We start from the raw sequence: 21,218 nt of genomic DNA on the forward strand, positions 1-21,218 counted from the left end.
GCTCAGGGCGTGGTCCCGGCGTACCGGGATCGAGTCCCACATCGGGCTCCTCCACTATGAGCCTGCTTCTTCCTCTCCCACTCCCCCTGCTGTGTTCCCTCTCTCACTGGCTGTCTCTCTGTCACTCTGTCACATAAATAAATAAAATATTTAAAAAAAATGTATGGCTGGCTGTATCTGCTTAAAAACGAAGAATTAAGATAAAGGGTGTCAGGAGATCAGTAAGAACTAAAAAAGTAAGTGATATTAACCTGGGGGCAATTGAATAGATACTTTAATAACAGAGGAGAGAACAAGACAGCGTCAAGACTTTTTACAAAGGAAAAGAATGGAAGACAAGTGGGGATATGGAGGGAGCTACAGAAAATGGGTTTAGGAAACTCGGAGGAGGAGGCAAAAGTCAGTCTATGGTAATCAAAGTTGCTGGAGCAAGGAAAATCTAACACCTATAATTTGACCTAAGAATGGCCCAACAACGTAAAGAATTGAAAGCAAGGTTATCAGTAGCAGATGATTACCCAATATGTGCAATGTTCTTTAATGTTTTAAAATGTCTTATGCCTGTTATTTCATTTTATCATCACATAATCCCCAAGCAGAAGAGGGCAGGTATTTTTAGCCCATTCTACAGATGAAGAAATAAAGGTACAGAGAAGCTGCCTTAGAGGACACAGGCATGATAGGTCAAGGCAGTGCTACCTCAGCCAGAAGAGAGAAGCTGATCGTCTCTGTACCATTCAGAAGACAATTTCCCTCTTCTTCCTCACCTTTCTGCTAGAGGCTAAAACTCCATGGTAAGTTTTCTGGCCCTGAAGACAAATACTTTTCTTACTGTTCCTCAGTGTATGTTCCTACACTGATTTTCTCTTAGATTCATCCTCTATATTAATTTCTTCTCTGTCATCACTTAAAGCTATGGGAAAAAGTACATGCTACACACAGAATTTAATCAGAAATGGGTATTAATCTCTCCAGGGCTGTTTGAGGTCAAAGATGAATGAGCTAAGTTTCAGCAACAGATGCAGATTTCATAAACACAGCGTTTTCTTTGCACTTCAAAAAACAGACCCCAGTCTCTACAGCTGCACTGAATTGTCACTAAGAGTAGACTGCAAACTGAAGCTGGCCTTCCAAACAGCTTTATAGACTACAAGAATTCAGAGAAATGTTCATTTATTGCTCCAACTACTCCTCCCTTCATTGTCAAAGGCTGTCTTTCTTCTCCTTTATCTACAACCAGCTTGTCATGAGAACACAAGCACATGCAGTGCAAATGCTACAGGCAGAGTTCACTCTGTGGCAGAGAAGACCGATGTGCACAGTAAAAAATAACTGAAAATAGGATTGCTTAGTGAGTGTTAATAGACAGCTACAGCCAAGTAAAAGCTGGATTAAATGGGGATTAGCTAAATGCAAGAAATGATGACATAAATCTGTTGAATGCTAGAGGACCACTGAACCATGGAGCAGGGCAGGGCTATCATGAGACGGGGGCAGAAGGGCCACAGCAGGAGGGTGGAGACAAGGCTGTGGAAAGGCAGAGGAGAATAGGATCCTCAGTCAGAAGTTGGAAATATTCAGAGGAGGAAGGCTGACCTACAGTGAGGCATGAATTGCTTGGATTGGCTCTCCAATCCAAGCACAGCACTAGGAACTATTATGTCCCTTAATCTGGACAGTTTCTCCTTGTCTGCCTGCCTGAAGCAGTCCATGAAACTGCCTGTTTCTCTCACACAGACTGTTGGCATGTTAGAAATAACCCTGTTTGGCATTTATGCAGTTAACATGTTCTCTCTAAATGCAGATTTCATTCAGCCTTACTAAATTCTGTCTCTTGGATTTAGATTCATAGTTCCACCCCATTCAGATAATTTACCATCTTGGCTCATACAGTTGCCATCTCTCAAAGTTTTGGGTAAGAAAATGCTAGTGCCCTGAAAGAACCTGTAATTTATTTGGGTGGATACTGATTGGAAGTTAGCTAAAGGTATGTTAGCATATGTTCAGGGGAGAAAACATATGGTATAAACAGCACAACACCAGGAGTTAGAGGACCAGTCTCCTGACATGTGCTAGTTCTGTGACTTCAGGTTAAGTACTTACAGACCTTCAGTTCCTTAAGTCTAAAATAGAGAGGAAATAGGTGAGCTCTTATTTCTGCAATGAGAGTTTACCTATCTAAGGGATCAACAAGCAAGTTCTAAGGTGGGGGAGGGGTGAAGAAGGTGGGAATAAAAAAAGAATTCCTTTTCATTCCCCTTAAACTCAATCTAATTTACAAATGAACTATTGGGACTTCATCAGGATAAAAAGCTTTTGCACAGCAAAGGAAAGTTCGACAAAACCAAAAGAAACAGACAGGGGGGAAGATATTTGCAAATGACATATCAGACAAAGGGCTTGTATCCAAAATCTATAAAGAGCTTACCAAACTCAACACCCAAAGAACAAATAATCCAATCAAGAAATGGGAAGAAGACATGAACAGACAGTTCTCCAAAGAAGACATCCAAATGGCCAACAGACACATGAAAAAATATTCAGCATCACTCAGCATCAGGGAAATACAAATCAAAACCACAATGAGATACCACCTCATGCCAGTCAGAACGGCTCAAATTAACAAGTAAGGAAACAACAGATGTTTGTAAGGATGCGGAGAAAGGGGAACCCTCCCACACTCTTGGTGGGAATGCAAGCTGGTGCAGCCGCTCTGGAAAACAATATGGAGGTTCTTCAAAAAGTTGAAAATAGAGCTACCCTACAACCCAACAATTGTACTACTGGGTATTTACCCCAAAGATACCAATGTAGTGATCTAAAGGGGCACCTGCACCCCAATGATTATAGCAGCAATGTCCACAATAGCCAAACTATGGAAAGAGCCCAGATGTCCACCGACAGATAAATGGATAAGAAGACGTGATACATACACATACACACACACACACACACACACACACACACAGAATACAACTCAGCCATCAAAAAATTGAAATCTTGCCATTTGCAATGACATGGATGGAACTAGAGGGTATTATGCTAAGTGAAATACATCAATCAGAGAAAGACAACTATCACATGATCTCATTTATGTGGAATTTAAGAAACAAAACAGAGGATCATAGGGGAAGAGAGGAAAAAAATAAAGCAAGATGAAATCAGAGAGGGAGACAAACCATAAGAGACTCTTAATCATAGGAAACAAACTGAGGGTTGCTGGAGGAGAGGGGGTGGGGGGATGGACATTAAGGAGGGAACATGATGTAATGAGCACTGGGTATTATATAAGAGTGATGTATCACTGATCTCTACCTCAAAAATCAATAATATATGTTCATTAATGGAATTTAAATTTAAAAAAATGAAAAAAAGAAAATAGTGAATAATTTTCATTTTCATAGTGAATAAGAAGTAAAGAATCTACCTGCTTTATTTTTTCTAATCATGGTATTTTGCTTAACACAATGTGCTCAATAATTTGATTAAAGAGAAGAATGGGAAACAAAAAAAACCTAAAACCCCCAGCGGCAACAAATGTTCTGAATGCAGGTAGAGAAGAGGGCAGGGCATGATTGGAGTGGGGATTCAGGGGCTTCTTCAAAGACACAATGGAAGGTATGTCTGAAAGGATGGGTGAAGTGGGGGTTGGCAGGAGTGGAAGCCCATTTTGGAAGGGAGAACTGGGAGAGCCCAAATGCAGAGGTGATCCTGTGGGAGGGCAAATAGTTCAGGCTTATGCAGGGAACAGCAGTTTGGGTTTTATCCTCAAGTCAATAGTGTCCAAATTTTAAAATATTATTCCTGAGGGACGCCTGGGTGGCTCTGTTGGTTAAGTGTCTGCCTTTGGCTCAGGTCAGGATCTCAGGGTCCTGTGATCAAGGCTGGTGTTGGGCTCCTTGCTCAGTGGGGAGCCTGCTTCTCCCTCTGCCTGCTCTGCCTACTGCTCCCCTGCCCCTGCTTGTGCTCTCTCTCTCTGAGAAACAAATAAAATCTTTAAAAAAATAAAATATTATTCCTGAAAGCAGGAGAACTGTGAAAGTGCGCACGGGGTCTCAGGAGCTTCCACTTGGTCTCCTACCTGCCCACATGCAACCCTTAATCTGCTAAACCCCTCTGCCACTTGAAGTACAGCCTAAACCACTGCTAAATACTGAGATATGATCTGACTCTTCAATTTACACACATGATAAAAATAAAACCCAAACAAAACAAAGCAAATTGCTGCTCTAGATGGTGAGCTGGGGAATGGCATGATCCAATATGATCTGGTGCTCATGCTCAGTATTTATGGTTCTCGGAGGAGACTGGAGATACAGCATCCAGTTACTGAAGATGTTCAGTATGGCATGAAAGGCTAAGATCCTAAATTAGAAGCAGTTGGGTATATTGGAAAGTATCAAAGACTTGGTTCCTAGAGGCAAATCCATTTATTTCTGAGTAGAATTAGTGTTGAGCTGGCCTAATGGTTCCTTGTCTGGCTTCAGGGCAGAGTTATGATCAATGGGTGAGAACAAAAAAAGACATTCATATTCAATACAAGGGAAATTTTTCTAACAAGTGAGGCTATTTAATAATGGAACAGGTTGGTTGGCAAGATGGTGAGCTTCCTGTCACTGAAAGCATTCAAGCAGAGAATGAATTTATGTGTTGATGGTGTCATGGATGAAATTCCTATGTTAAATGGGAGGATGGACTGGAAGAACACTAAGGGTTTATTCAAACTAATGAGTTCCATGAAATGGGACCACAGATGATGTATCAGAATCAAATAAATTTTTCAACAAGGGAAAAAACCTAGCCATGCTTAAAAACAGAAAGCAAAGAGGCAGTGATGAGAGCGAGAGATTGGGATTGTTAGAGAAAGAGAGATTATACATCATTTAGTAGTTATATTACCTTTGCAATTTTTCCCATTTCATAGATGTCTGCTTTCTGATCTTCAATATCCATGAAAGCAGTTTCAATTTTGCTTAAAGTCTGTTCATGGTTACTGCAGGCATCAGGGAGTCCTTCAGGAAAGTAGAACTGTGGAATGTTTACGGACAATGGTGCATTCACAACATTATTCACATGAGGAACAGGGGAGAGAGATCGGGGACTACTTGGAAAGGTGGCTGTAGGTGGAAGTGGTGTTCCAGGTTTCTTTTCTGGTTTATTTTGAATCTGGAAGGAAAATGTGATTATGAGACACAAAAATTCTGAACAGCATATATTTCTTCAAAGTCCTCACCAGTAATAAGAAGAGAGACAGAGATCAAGAGCTCACTCTGCTCTTCCGGGTTATAAGTTTGCTTCTAGGGAATGCCTATCCATAAAAAATAAGTACATGAATTATCTGTCAATACCCGAGTTTACACAAATTTATGCTTTAAAGATCTTACAGTACATCTTTCCATCAATGATGAGCCAGATATTTAAGAGCAATGTTAGCTGACATATTAAGGATCTTCAAGTGTATTCTTAGTCTGTTGGAACTGGATTAGTAAATTTTTTTTGAAGACTATTCTTCATCTTTCTGCACACTTCTACCTCTACTTCAACAGGCACATAGAATAAGTTCTTTTAAAATGCATAAATCTAAAATATATTGGGGGGGGTGTCCTTTCACCTTCTTCTCTCTAGTTTGACTTTGTCTAGGTAAAATCACTGTCAGTCCCTGATGCAGAGAAAGTCTTTGTTAAGAAAATTAAAGCATTTTAGTTTTGGAATGTCTTCTACCAGGTTGATGCCCTAGAGGCATGCCATTTTTTTCTATGATACACATTTCTCTCATTTTTGGTACACTCCAGTAATAGGCAAGGATTGTGGTTACTAATTTCATCACAGCCAAACTGCCTTCAGAGTTTAACTCATTTATAGTTTATATCATTCCTTTTTCCAAAAAGGATTTGATGTGGTATGCCATAAAGAGACATAAGAAAGGACAGCATATGGCGGGGGGCAATGAGGAGATTAAGATTATCCATGATTTAGGGAAAGGAGAGGGGAGGTACACTAACATTCAGGTAGAAGTCTACTTTACCAATGAAAACTATATTTAGTCCTGAGATTCCTAGCAGAAAAAGCAAAAAGGATTCTATGAAGATTTTCAAATTAACTATCAAGGCTCATGAGCATGGCACTGTGTTAGATACTACATAAAGTATGAAAGAGGGACATGACTGTTGATCACCATGAACAGAAAATATTACTCAAATGTTCATTTTCCTTAAATTATCCTAATGCCATTCCTAAAGTTTGAACATTGATTTATCTCTATTCAGGTCTACTGAATATCATATTTCCTTTTGACATATAGGACTGAATATCATATTTCCTTTTGACATATGGGCTCATAACAGATCTTTAAACTCAGGACAAAAATCTTGGCTACCCTTGAAAAGCATGAGTATTACAGGAAGATAAGCTTCATTCACATAACTATGTGATGAATATGATTTAATCTTCTTTGTCACACATGACCCATTTCTCAGGTTAATACCTGACACTAATACATAGAGTCTGCTCATATATTAATACTACTGGGGATATAAAGGTCAGTTGGTCATACCAAGATTTTGCTGCACTATCAGGATGTCACCCCTAAAAAGTAACAGTCAAGGAAAACATGGCACAGAGAGAAGTGAGGCTAATGAAATATGAAAAACTTAAAACAGTGATGGCTTACTAGCTCTGTGACCTCAGGAAAGTTACTTAACCTTTTAGAATTCAGTAATAAAACAGATTATAACTCCTACTTCTTAGAAGGTTGTTGTGAAGATTGAAGGAAATTACAGGATGTAACTAACATAGGTAAAAGGTTCGGAACAGTACTAGGCACAGATATGTCCTTATTTAAGAAAATGAGCCACAAGGCCAAAGGGTGAGGTTCTCAAAAGGTCAAACATGGCATGGTCCTTCAGATTCAACAAGAAATAAAATGATCATTCACACTTGTAAAACAATTTAAAGTTTACAAACCACTTTTGATTTAACAAATTGATAATCTGTACGTAAACATTTCTCTCTGTTTTAATGCTAAGCTGTAAATATTATTACAGAGGCCCATGAGTCAATAACAGTAGAAATTGTTCCTAAACTTCTACAAGAAGGCCTATAATTCTTCAGGGGCTTTAACATTTATATATAAATAGGTCATTTATATTAGAGTCATCCCCTTTCTATTATTCTATGCTGAAACAGGTCTGTGAGACTACCAAGTAAGCAATCATGAAAATCCTTTTTTTGTTTCCCCAAAATGTTTTCCATGGTGTGACATCCAGGCAGTTATAACCATAGGATTAAGACCACTGATGCCAGTGGGGATGAAACCCAATAGTCCAGTGAACACACACTAGTGGAAAAGGTTTAGAGCAAGGCCTTCTCTGTTAACTCTACACTTTTGCTTTGACAGAAATAAGTAACAACTGAGAACAAACCCTGGCTATCTGTCAAAGTTTTTATTTAAATGGGTATTCAATTATATAATCTACTTCACTTTCCTTAGTGTACTTCTTAACATTAAGCAATTCACTGATAGGCAAGTATTTATCAATTCATTGGTTAATCCCATGTTTAACAAAACTGGTGTTAATATTTAAAAGGGAAAGGAAAAAGAATGCATTTATTTTGCACTTTTACGTGTTATCAATTTACTTTCCACTGAATTCAACAGAAGACACATAATTTAAAGTAGTTTAATAAAACTGGCCCTTTATAAATACTATAGAATAACACAGTTATATAAAATTTGGCAGATTTACCAGCAAGTTCAGCATCTGCTCATTCTGAATAAAACTGTTTCATTCGAATTTAGAAACAGCATTAAAATAGAACTAGTTGGGAAAAGTGTCTCAATTCTCCATTCAGTTTTAGTCTATAAACACAGTATCATTTAGTATCCTTATACTATTATGTCACTGTAGCATTTCCAGTATTTGAGCATTTTTGACCTGTTTTTTAAAAAAAGTAATTTCATATGGTTCACTTAATCTGAAATTACTCTGGGTCAAAATAACTATGAAACTACGGTTTCTTGCTGGATTCTGGGTGGCCATCATTTGTATGACCCTTGATTTGTATTGTATTCAAGGTGAGGCAAATTGTTTGGTAAAACACTGGCCCTACAGTATAAGCAAGTTAGCATGGATTCTGCAAAGTTGTCATCACAGGCAGAAATGACTCCATATCACAACTTGCTGAGGGAGGACATTCTTTCACAACCCAGAAATTAATTGCCATTCTTTGTTACCTACATACATTATATCATGCCTACACAACTGTCTACATATATAATTAGTTCTTCTTTCAAAAAAAGATTACCAGGACTGATACTTTAAAAACAATTCATTACAGATGTGTGTATGTTAATACAAACATAGTCTACTGATTTAAAGTGCAAACAAGGCTTTTAACACAGAAATTCTAGTTTCTCAAAGATACTTCTATTAAAATTTATAAATTGTATGTTTGTTGAGGTGTATTTATTGTCTCTAAAACTGGATTCCCTCTCTACAAGAGAAAAATCTGAGTACTGTACTTCAGGTCCAGAAGGTCTATTTTTAAACCTGTTGGAATCTCTCTACAAATAGCTTTCTGCAAATAGCTGAACAGAGGACACAGATTAATTCCTTGATCTAATATCAAGTGAGCTGTAAAAGTATTTGTAAGTTAGTTCACTGGGTGGTTTTATTAGTAATAAAAATATTTTAAAAGAAACACCCAAGTTCCAAACCTGTGTCTGCTGAAATGACTTCAGCCGCTTCTTAAACCGTGACGGGAGAACAAAATCACAGCCCCTTGCCAGGAAAGCTAACTCTCCCCTTAAATCCGGGTCCCTTCGTAGAGATGTTTCCTTGATCATCATCTTTGAAAAGTGGATATTTACTTAGCCACTGTCCAGCACACTTCTGAAGATGGTCAGATTTAAAAAGTTGTCAATCTTGTCAGGTAGAAAAGTATTTTCTTCTTATCTCCAAAAGCAATTAAGTTCAAGCATTGTGCTCTCCCAGTCTCCAGGGACCACAATCCATGCTTGTACTGACATGCAACTGGTTCCCAAATATAGCCAATGGCTCCCAATACCTGCTCATAATTTTCAAGTTAGAAACACGCCTGCAATGGGCCTGTTGCTCCTTCTAGATAGCTTTATGTCCAATTGACCTGCACATGTTGAGAATACAGAGCCTTCTGGGAAAGGAAGCACCCACTACTCTAGCACCAAAGTTAGAAACATTACAGCTGGACCTAAAAATAGCAACTTCTCAGATAATGCTAACTTCTTAAACTCAGAGTATGTGAGGTGCCAATCCACATAAATCAGTTTCGCCTCAAACTATTAGAAAAAGAACATGTAGAGCATTTTTGGTTTTGCTATTTACTATTTTATGAAAAAAGAACAAGCTACACTTCAAATTTGAATCTATCATTTTAAGAATAGTTTTTTAATTTCTTATTTGAAGGAAAGCAAATATACAAACCCCTCTAGATATATCCAGTTAAAATATGGAGAAAAACTTTGATCCTCAAATGGTAATACAGAAAGAGATCTGTTGATCTTCTATTTTAAAATCAAATCCCTTTTTTTGGCCTGTGTGCAGAAGACTATCTTAATTATTCAACATACTTTGTTGAAGTGATTCTGGATCTGGGGACATTTGAAAATTTATTGTCAAAGTGTGGATTAAGAAAGTGAACAGTTGGGGGCATCTGGATGGTTCAGTTGGTTGGGCATCTGACTCTTGATTTCAGCTCAGGTCATGATCTCAGGGTCATGGGGTCAAGGGTTCCTTACCCAGTACAAGTCTGCTTAAGATTCTCTCTCCCTCTCTTTCTGCCCCCCCCCCACACGCTCTCTTTCTCTCTCAAAACAAATAAATAAAATCTTTTTTTTTGAAGATTTTATTTACTTGACAGAGACAGCCAGAGAGAGAGGGAACACAAGCAGGGGGAGTGGGAGAGGAAGAAGCAGGCTCCTAGTGGAGAAGCCTGATGTGGGGCTCGATCCCACAATGCTGGGATCACGCCCTGAGCCAAAGGCAGGCGCTTAACGACTGCGCCACCCAGGTGCCCATCAAATAAATACAATCTTTAAAAAAAAAAAAAAGTGGAACAATTGAATGCCATAAGAAAGCAGCTTTTAGATACATGTGAATGAAATCTGGCTACAGTAAAGGTACAAAAGATGAGCAAATAGCAATGACATGATATGTCTTGAATTTGTGAGACTTTCTTCTTTAAGGAGCTTTAAAGAAATCATCTCAGATTTAAAAAATATTCTATTATTTTATTATATACTAAACATCTGCCTCATGTAGTCATTTACAAATAAAACTTCAAACATCCTCTTCAATCTTTATTTTCGATCACATTATTCAATCAATATTAATTTTCCATTTCTAGAAAATATAAACCAAACATCATTGCCAAATAAACCCCCAAACCAAAAATAGCTCACAACTCTCTTTTACTGAACTTTTGTCAAATTTAGTGGGAATTCAATTCTTCGGGTTTCCATTGTTTCCTACAACTTATCATTTTTTTTTTTTTTAAAGATTTTAATGTCAGAGAGAGAGAGAAGAGAGCACGCGAGCCAGCATGCACAAGAAGTGGGAGTGGGAGGCAGAGGGAGAACCACGCTTCCTGCTGAGCAAGGAGCCGATGCAGGACTCAATTCCAGGACCCTGGGATCATGACCTGAGCTGAAGACAGATACTTAACCGACTGAGCTACCCAGGCACCCCAACTTATCTTTTTTTTATTGATTTCAAGACATTCTGACAACACTTCATAATGTGTACATTGGGCTTATATGTCTAAACCTATGGTTTTTAAATTTTTTTTTAAGCTGTGGAATTCTCCACTCACAAAATCTTACATGAAAGCTTTCAATATACAGTATGGTTGACAGAAGATTACAACTGAAACCACTGGTCTAATACTTTAACTTGGGCTCTTCTGTTTCCCCCCCAATTTCTTCTCACTGGGCTTATATGTTAACTCTGAGCTCTAGCTTTCCCTGATTTTTTCTCCTACACTCTTGCCTAGAAAAATCTTTTCCTTGCCTAGAATAACATTTACCTCCAAATTAAAACATCAAAAAATCTGTTATGAATGGCATTAGTGCTTAGGCTTATGACTTAATGTTTTTTCAATTAAACTACAACTTAAATTGTATTCCCCCTGTTCTTCAACAGCAATGTGTGGCCTTAGGGGGGTGACTTTTCATCCCTTTCCTGAGAATGCTCCTTCTCCTCAAATCATAGACATTCTAACCATCCTTCAAAATCCAATTCAAATTTTACGTATTTCATGAAGGTTTCCCTATGTAAGCCCCCTTTACTACTATTCTCTTAATGAAATACCATTACTCTTAAATGACCTCCACTTAACCTATTCTCTGGTTTAGCCAATGATCTCCATTTCTCCTGTAAAAGAGAGAACCTGATGCCCGGAACACACTGATCCATTACTAATGATTTAGTTTCTGTTATGCTCTCATATTTCTTATCACAGTAGTTGCTTCCTAAGAGTTGATTATGCCACTTGTTTATGTTGGTTGTACTTTTTACAGTAATTACTCGATTCAATTACATATTATATAAACAAATGAAATATGAATGTGGAAAAAAGTTGTTTCCAAAATTCCTAAAATTGAAAATAAAACGCCTAAGTTGAATTATTTTATAAAGATTCAGTAAAAGGGGGCACCTGGGTGGCTTAGTCAGTTGGGTAGCTGACTCTTGGTTTTGACTCAGGTCACGATCTCCCGGTCCTAGGATCTCTCCCGGTCCCTAGGATTGAGCTATGAGTGGCGCTGGTGCTCAGTGGAATCTGCTTGAGATTCTCTCTACCTCTCCCTCCTCCTCTGGCCCCCCACCGGTGTGCACGTGTGCACAAATGCGTGCGTGTTCTCCCTCTCTCAAATAAATAAATAAATAAAATCTTTTTAAAAAAATTCAGTAAAGGCAAGTTGTTAGTAAAATTTCTTTGCTGTAAAATTAGGTATGAGTGAGATAAAGGCCAAAATAATTAAAATCTAGGAGGAGTCTACATTTGAATTGCTTCACTACTGACTTAAGTTCCTTCTTCACTTTAAAGAAACTGAAACTGGAAATCAGTCAACAAATGTACTGAATGTGATTTATTAAAGAGAGATGTTATGGAACTCCAATTTCCAATGACACTCAAAGAAAAGGCTTTGGCTTTCTATCAAAAGATCTGAATAAATTAATGTTTTTAATATATAAATAGTTTATGATTCCCTGAGTAACTATCAATCCCAATTGTGTTCAAGTAAAAGGGCTGCAGTATTTTATAATCTGATAATTATTTTCCAAAGAGTCTAAACTCTTGAGGGTAAGGTCAATTTTATAGTCACAATTTTATAGTCAAGTATTTTTCTGGCCACTTATACACTGGGTGTTGAGGGTATGGAGATAATAAGTGGTCTCTTCTTTTCCTTACCATCCCTAGCACAATGCTGATTTGGAGCAAAGGACAACAAATACTTTCATTTCATTCACTTCCCATAAGTCTCTAAAGTTTCAAAGTCAGAACAGTAGTTAAAAAAGAGCCTGCTCTGCTACACTCTTAAGAAAACATTTCTCCATTTCTTTTGATGTTGAAGAGAGCTCTAAGTTTTTGTTTATCTAACTGCTTTCCAAAGAAGTCAAAGGGAGAAAAGACCAGACCTCCTAAAGGGGCTTAGGAAAGAACTGGTCTGTGGCAATAAGTTATTGATGGAAAAAGACTATCATGAGGTTGGTTTATTTGCTTTTTACTTATTTACTTGTGCTTGTATGGAAGTAAATGTGCTTGGTTCTAGAAAGGATCTCAGAATGAGTTGGTTTCAAGAAGTATATAACTGGAACATAGTTGCAAAGAACATGGTTTTCACTACTGATGCAAACGTGACCTATGATCTACTCTCTTCTCTATTTTGATCACAGAGAAAGTATAATTCATGGGGCTGGGTGTTTCTGGGTGAGGGTTTTTCCCTGGAGGGGCTAACCAGCATGAAGAATATAAAACTATTAACCCATAGTTTATAAATTCAGTTTGAGACCATGGAAAGGCTGGAACTGTGGGTAGTTATAATGAAAAGAGTCAACTGTAAGGGTCTTCCCAATGTCCTTCTGGAATAAACCAGGAGATCTTTTCTCCTGCCTTCTGCAGCATATATGAAGTCCATCCAGATAAGATAACTAGCCAACAGTAGGTGTTTCCTGCACAGCTACCTGCATCTCTTCTTGGCTTACAGATGATTCACGAGCATACCCTGTCTGAAGACACATGTTTGTCCTGTCTGGACAATGTGCTCAACCTGGGTCTTCAAGGCAACTATGTTAAGACAGCTTGACCAGAGGGTGAAAAAGCCTCGTACTCTCTTCTGGGGATGACTGGGATCCATCACTTGTTATCTCAAGATCCAGCTGCTTAGACTAGGGTTCCTTACATGTTCCATATATGTTCCCCTACAGCAAACATGCTTGAACAAGGATGATATTTTTCAAAGAGAATCAGCTGTGGTGGTTCCTGGGTACAGAGTTTTACAAGTTCCTTGGCAGGATTAAGTGGAAGACAGGCTAGTCCTCTGTCGTGACCTGAAAAAGTGAAGGATTTTTTAAGAATAGTTTTCTAAGAAAAGCAAGAAAAGGTGCTCCCTTACTGTGTCCTGAAAGGAAAGGGAGTGAGTCTAAACAACTGAGAAAGAGCCTGTACCCCCAAGGAAGGTGAGACTGGGAGGGACAGAGAAGAATAAAGCTGTGTGTAACACCCAACACATTCCATTTTTGTAGAATTCAGTCTTTGAGGCTTAGTTTGAAACTCAGGTCTCTAGAGCTTTCTGAATCCTCTTATAATTCCCTGCCATTGATCCTTTTAGTGAAGACAGTGGTGATATACAATATTAATTCTTTCTCTCTGGAAAGAATCAGCTCTATGGGATGTTTTAAGAAAAAAAATGGGTTGATTTCACAGGATAGAGAAAAATTTGAACAATTGCCTGAAGAAGTAAATCACTTATTTTGACTTGTAGAAAACTGCTAAACAGTTAATATTGTATATGCAGTGTGTTGGGCCAAAATAAGTCTAGCCTTTATTTTATAAACAAACTTATAAAGTCATTCACCAGCCTCAGCTGAACATGGCTATGAAAACTGAGATGATACCAAGGCCTTAGAGTGAAGAAGGCTTGTGGGGTAAACCAGGTAGCAAAGCTGTGAAAATCTGAGTGACAGAAATACATAGACAGCAAGCCTGGGAAATGAGCTCAGTTGTGTTTAATGGTAGAATAAGGTCCAGAGAGACAGCAGAGTCACGATGAAGTGACACCAAAGATTCTGCTCAAAAGATGCTAAAGGGAAAAAAAAAAGTTACATATTTAAGAGGAAGCTCTGCTACATCAGGAGGGTACTTCTGATTCAAAAAAGGAAGCTGGCTGTTTTGAAATACTTAAAAATACTAAATCAAAAGCCTTTCTCTGTCCACACAAAAACTTGTACACGAATGTTCATAGCAGAGTTATTCATAACATCCAAAAAAGTGGAAACAATCCAAATGTCCATCAGCTGATGAATGGATAAACAAAATGTGGTCTACTCACACAATAGAATATTATTTAACCATTCAAAGGAATGAAGCACTGGTATAGGCTACATGATGAACCTTGAAAACATTCCACTTAAGTGAAAGATACAAAATACCACATATTATATGATTCCATTTACATGAAACGTACAGAATAGACAAAGCCACACAGACAGAAAGTAGATTAGTGGTTGCCAGGGACTGAGGGGAGGAGGGAATGGGAAGTGACTGCTAATGAATACAGGTTTAAGGGGGTGAAGAAAATGTTCTGGAATTAGACAGTGCTGATGGCTGCACAACCCTGCTGAATATAATAAATTATGCACTTCAAAAGGGTGGATTTTATACTATGTGAATTATATCTTAAAAAAAAAAGCCTTTCTCAACTTGGCTCTAATTGGCAGAGTAATTAAAAGAGGTAATAACTTGGAATCATAGACTTTGCTTAAAATACCATTGCAAATGAGCTTTAAGAAATTGATTATAAGCTAATTAGTTACTCTTAATCCTAAATTTTGATGTCCTCATTTAGGCTCTAATTTGGTGTTTTTACATTGTTTAATAGCTTGTTTTGTGTAATTAATGTTATTTTACTCTTAAAGAATGAACAGTGAGGTGGGAGAAGAAGGTTGGGTGGTAGTGATTATCTATGGCTTCTCTGCTCCTGGCCTGATCCTTGAGCCTTAAGTTTATTGGCTGCAGCAAAATAGGAGATCTAATAAGCGTTTTGTCTTGCTTTAGTTGCCTCCAAATGACAGGAACACATTCCATGACAAAAAACAGAAGAACCTACAAATCGAATATTTTTGCCCCTCAGTATTCCTAATACTTAGAGGTAGATATTCTTTAAGGATCTGGGGCAAGAAGAGATAATTAAGAGTCTAAAATTATTGGGGCGCCTGGGTGGCACAGCGGTTAAGCGTCTGCCTTTGGCTCAGGGTGTGATCCCGGCATTATGGGATCGAGCCCCACGTCAGGCTCCTCCACTATGAGCCTGCTTCTTCCTCTCCCATTCCCCCTGCTTGTGTTCCCTCTCTCGCTGGCTGTCTCTATCTCTGTCAAATAAATAAATAAAATCTTTAAAAAAAAAAAAGAGTCTAAAATTATTAGGCATAATAATTCTTGGATCTCTAGAATTTCCAGTTCCTAAAGTTCTCTGTCCTCCTTAGTCTGCTTTTCTTCTTCCCTCTCTCTTTCAGGAATTACTTCAATTACAGATTGCTCATTATAAAGCACAAGAATTGTTTTAGCCTATAAATATGTCAGACAATTGAAGTTAGAAGGGATAGAGGGTTTCCAATCGACTGACATTACCACATTACATGTCAATGAACACACAGTAGCAGTTCTATTAAATACCTTGCCCCAGTGTCTTCATTGGTTGTGTGTGCGTATATGACTTCTCAGTAATTTTGGGTGAGGGCTCAATTCACAGATGTCAAATGAAAAGGCTGGAATTGATGGTCAAAACTCTAGTGAGCATTATATTACATTATATTATAGTAAGCATTATATTACAAATATAAAAGCTGATGGAACTGTGCTTCTTGGATGTCAAGTGCGTTTTGGATGCTTTGTTTTAAGGATGGGAGATGTAGCTATTAATCTGCTAATGGAAAGACCTAGTAAAGGGGAAAAATTGATGAATGCGGAAGAAAAAAGGCCAATCAGGGAGGAAAGTCCCTGAGTTAATGGGAGAAGATGGGACCTAAGCACCAGTACAGGGGTTGGCCTTACATAGGTGCCCAGATCATTCACATATAGTAATAGAAAGAAAGGGAGAGTATATGGGTACTGCTATGTCTAGGTGGCTAGCTAAAGATCCCTGTTCTGATTGGCTCACTTTTCTTAGTAAAATAGGAAACAAGGTCATTAGCCAAGGGTGAGAATGGAAGAGGATATGTCAGAAAACAGAGAAGAAGGTATGAGTCATTTGTGGAGTTGGAAAGTGAGGAATACGGAGCTGTAATAGGACTGCCAGATAGCTCTGAAGGCCCACTGGAGGTTGGTGGTCAGGAATTTAGTGCAAAGACCACTCAGCATTATTGTGTGATTTTCTCCAGCCAAGGTTAGCTGCACAAATAAAAGCTCAAAGCAGACAGAGAACACAATTTAATGGAAGTTGCAGTTTTTCCAGGTGAGTACTGTGAAGTGAGGGTAAGGTAAAGAAGCTGAAAGTATATTCAGGAGAGTGATTTTAATGATGAACTATGGCAGTGGTTCTCAAACAAGATCATGCACCAGAATTACCTGAAGGACTTGTTACCCACTGATTGTTGGGTCCCCCATCCTTAGAGTTTCGATTTAGCAGGTGAGGGCTGGGGCCTGAAAATATGGTGTTTTTTTTTTATGTTCAGTTAGCCAGTGTATAGTACACATCATAAGTTTTTGTTGGTTACAGAAGGGAGGGGGGTGGGGGACAGGGGTAACCAGGTGATGGGTATTAAGGAGGGCACGTGTTGGGATGAGCACTGGGTGTTACATGCAACTAATGAATTATTGAACACTACAACGAAAATATGTATTTCTATCAAGCTTGTAGGTGATGCTGATGCTGTTGGATGGGAACCATACTTTTAAAACTACTGACATAAACACAGAACCAGAGAATGAGTAGCTGAAGAAGGACAGAGGACAAATTCATTGGAGAGATCAAGGAACTGAGAAGCTTGTGTACTGGATGCTTCATCTACTAAAAACTCACAAGAATTGTAGCAAAAATAGTATTGGGAAGTGTCACAGAGCCAAGAGAGAAAATCTTTAAGAAATAAGGGAGGGGCGCTTGGGTGGCTCAGTTGGTTAAACATCTGCCTTTGGCTCAGGTCATGATCTCTGGGTCCTGGGATTGAGTCCCGCATCAGGCTCCCTGTGAAGTGGGGAGCCTGCTTCTCCCTCTGCCTGCCTACTCCCCCTGCTTGTGTGCTCGCGCGCTCTCTTTCTCTCTCTCTCTCTGAAAAATAAATAAATAAATACAATCTTAAAAAAAAAGAAAGAAAGAAAGGAGATGATCTGGGGGGTAGTAGATAACTGCAACTAGGAGGGGTACTGGGTGGTGAGTCTGATGACATTAGTTCAAAGTTGGAGGGGTAGTTTCAGGGAGGTAGGAAAAAGAATAGTTTGGAAGTAGCAATAAAAAACAAGACACTCACTGCCCCCTCCAGACCCAGGGGGCGAGGGGGTGAACTGGGAAAGAAAAAAAGCCAACATTTCACATGGTTATCCTGAGGGAGAGATGGATTTCAGTCAGAACAAGGAGGTAAAGGGAATGTTTAGAAAGAGTCTGGTGACATAGGAGATTCTGCCAATGAATGACGAGTTCAAGAGGGCATGGGGAAAAGATTTTGGGAGATGGGAGGGTTGGATGTGGACTGAGAAGAGAGGATGTACAATAATAGAGTAAGGAGAAGAGTCATGATCTGGATTCCTGGACTTTGGTGATCAGTGCAAACAGGGATGAAGAACTTATTAGATTAGTCCTGATGGTCTTAAGGCAGAGAGGGGTGAAGCTGTGAATACTGGGCAGGCCTGTGAGGGAGGCCTGAGGGCACTAACAGGAGCAAGTTGAGTTCTTGGAGCTCCTTTTCACTCCTGCCAAGGGTGGTGTGGAGTCTATGGAGGGACTACACTTATCAGGAGCTTCTGGATATCTGGGACTCACATTTTACTAGAATTCTAGGGGAACATGCACAATTTGGAGCATGTTTACCCCCCAATTTTTTGTGTGCACACAAACATTTTAAGAAAAAGGGATCACACTGGTACATCTGTTTTGCGATTTACATTTTTAATTACCTATTTTATCTTGACCATTTTTTCTACATCAGTATATCCATAAGTTTTTTTGAATACAAGTGGGGACATATCTGAGATAGTTGATGCTGATTCATTAGAAAAAATGGAGATGCAAGAGGCTCCTGACCTCAGAAGCCACTAAAGGTAGAGGGCGAAATACAGGTTGAACTCATTCTGCAAATTCCAATTTGCTACTAGCCAGATCCCATTACTTTTATTAATCTACACTGTGGTTAAACGAAATAGGAGGAAGGATGGTTTCCAACTGTCTTGCTGAGTGTTTTCATTTCTATCCAAACATTCTACCCAAAGAAGCCATCATCACCTATAAAGCTAGGGCAGAATAAACATTTTCCCTCAATGATATGACTGGTTAATCTCAATGAAGGCATGGATAGCAACCCAGAAAGTAAAGACAGAGAAGCATTTATTTTAAATGCTCCAGAATAAACATAATAAGGTTCCTAAAGTGTGCTTTGCTACAATTTTAAATTTATTTTCATAATTATGCATTTAAATATATATACAAAATTATATAATATAATATCTAAACTTTGAGAAAACCATAATGTTAGATCATTAACCTAGGAAGACACTTTATTCCCCCCTGGAATGATATCTCAGACACAAATTCCTCATCAGGGTCAGAAGAAAGCAGAGTTCTAGTAAGCATAAATCCTGCCTAACCTGAAAGATTTCTCTGACCCTCTTGGGCATCCCAAAACAACAACAACAACAAATAACAAACAAACAAAAAAACCTAGTTGTACTTAAAAACTAAATGGCCAGAAAAATTCTTTTCCAGCCTAAATTCATGGGGATGAAGATGGAACTTTAAGAATGGGAAAAGGACAATGAAACAATGAGATGTATAGGTATTCCTTAAAGAGAAAGGACAAGTTTTCAGAATTTAAACAGTATATGGAGGTTCTACAATAGGGCCTGGGGGTGCAATGGTGAACAAGAGAGCATTCTCTCCTCAAAACGTCTATAGTCTATAATCAAGAGATTTCCATCCTGCAATAAAGGGAAATGATCTATACTCTTAATGGGGTTTTCTCTTCTTGCCAGGAAAGGTGACAGGACCTTCCCAAGAACACCACAGACATTTAGGTGTTAAAAGCTAGAGAAATTAAGAGGCCAGAGGCTGAATGAGATACTGAGCCTTGCTGAGGCACCGCCCTCATGTCCTAGAAGGGCACCCTGACCCCAGGTCCTCTTGCATCCATCCTTGAGAATCAAAGGACAGAGAAAGAGCTAGCTAGTGCTCAGGCAAGAGGGCAGCTTCCATTTGAGAAGGAGGCAAAGCAGGCAAGCAATAATCCCATCATTTGATTATTCATTCACTTATTCGTTTATTCATTCAACAAATAGTTATTTAGTGCTACTATTTGCTAAATAAAGGCCAAAAGAAGCTAGTGGCTCAAACACAGAAACCTGAGAGGGATTCACAAATCTCCCCCCAAATCCTTATTTTAATATTTAAGTATTATTAGGTGTACATTTGGGAGCTAGAGATCAAATTTTTGGTGCCTGAAGTGGGGGGAAAAAAAAGGCAAGGTATGAATTAAGTTGTCAGATAGATTATCTGCTTAAATTCTGACTTTAAGACTCCCGAAAGCTGATGGGAAACAGGTTAGAGTGGACTCTACTAACTTAGAATTCACAATAATATAACCAGAGCAACTTGATGTTTCCCTTCATACTCTCTAGGAAGGAAAGGTCTGATAAACCAATTTTGGTCATCCTTGATCGTCAAGATTAGGCTACCACAGAGCTTAGGTGTGAGAGAAATAACAGCTTCATGATACAACCATCTAGTCTCCCTTACTGGATTGCCATGAGACCAAATGCTTACCTATGTTAAGACAGATGGATAGGATTAAGGTACATTTTGATGTCTTGGAATGGAATGGAATAGAATGGAACAGAATGGAATGGAACAGAATTGGTCCAAGCCAATGCGAGAAATAAACCTCTAATCTTAGTATCACTGATACTGTGATAACACCAAGAGCTAGCACCTTAATTAGTTAAATAAGAGTATCCATATCCAAATGCTATCTCTTCTAGAGAAAATTCCTTGAATTCCACAAGCTGGGATGTTATCTCTCCCTCCTCTGAGTTCCTGTAGGACTTCTGTCTCTCTCTTAGGGAATCTATTCTTTCTACTTTGCATTACAGTGAATAGCTCACCTCTCCTATTAGACTGTAGGCTCCACAAAGGCTTGCCATTTGTCAAGTCTAACTCATTTTTATCTCCTCTTGTGTGCTGTACATGTTTATACTATTTTGAAACTATCTATTTTATGCATTTAAAGCATTTTTTTAAAAGATTTTATTTATTTATTTGACAGAGATAGAGACAGCCAGCGAGAGAGGGAACACAAGCAGGGGGAGTGGCAGAGGAAGAAGCAGGCTCACAGCGGAGGAGCCTGACGTGGGGCTCGATCCCGTAACGCCAGGATCACACCCTGAGCCGAAGGCAGACGCCCAACCGCTGTGCCACCCAGGCGCCCCGCATTTAAAGCATTTTGACAACCTCTATTTCGCATACCAATTATGTATTAACCATGCTGAAATAAATTTCTGGCCCAAGAAAGAGCCACTCCTGCCTGAGTGCCATGTCAAGGAAACTGAAACTTAGATATAATGTCCCTACAAAAGTTCTGCTTGACCAGAAACGCAGTACATTCATGCAGCCAATTCTTCAATGCTAAGCCAACTCTGGGCCTTCTCACCCCAGACAAGGTTGACTATGCGGCCCCAACCACTCATATGTTTTCTATTTGCCTCTTTCTTGTTCTTTACTTTTTATTCTATAAAAGAAGCTTTTTGCCTTATGCTCCATTTTG

General features: G+C 38.8%; 1 protein-coding gene across 3 annotated transcripts in view; it reads right to left on the reverse strand.

Moving 5' to 3' along the window:
• PPP2R3A (protein phosphatase 2 regulatory subunit B''alpha) overlaps positions 1 to 21,218 on the reverse strand; it is a 204,928-nt gene that overhangs the window by 123,661 nt on the left and 60,049 nt on the right. For all 3 annotated transcript variants that reach the window (XM_040636783.1, XM_040636784.1, XM_040636785.1), the window contains one exon: positions 4,900 to 5,166. In XM_040636783.1, the coding sequence (XP_040492717.1) occupies positions 4,900 to 5,166 (267 nt within the window). The remainder of the gene's footprint in view (positions 1 to 4,899; positions 5,167 to 21,218) is intronic.

Source organism: Ursus maritimus, unplaced genomic scaffold, assembly GCF_017311325.1.
Source record: "Ursus maritimus isolate PB19 unplaced genomic scaffold, ASM1731132v1 scaffold_20, whole genome shotgun sequence".
NCBI classification, from domain to species: domain Eukaryota; kingdom Metazoa; phylum Chordata; class Mammalia; order Carnivora; family Ursidae; genus Ursus; species Ursus maritimus.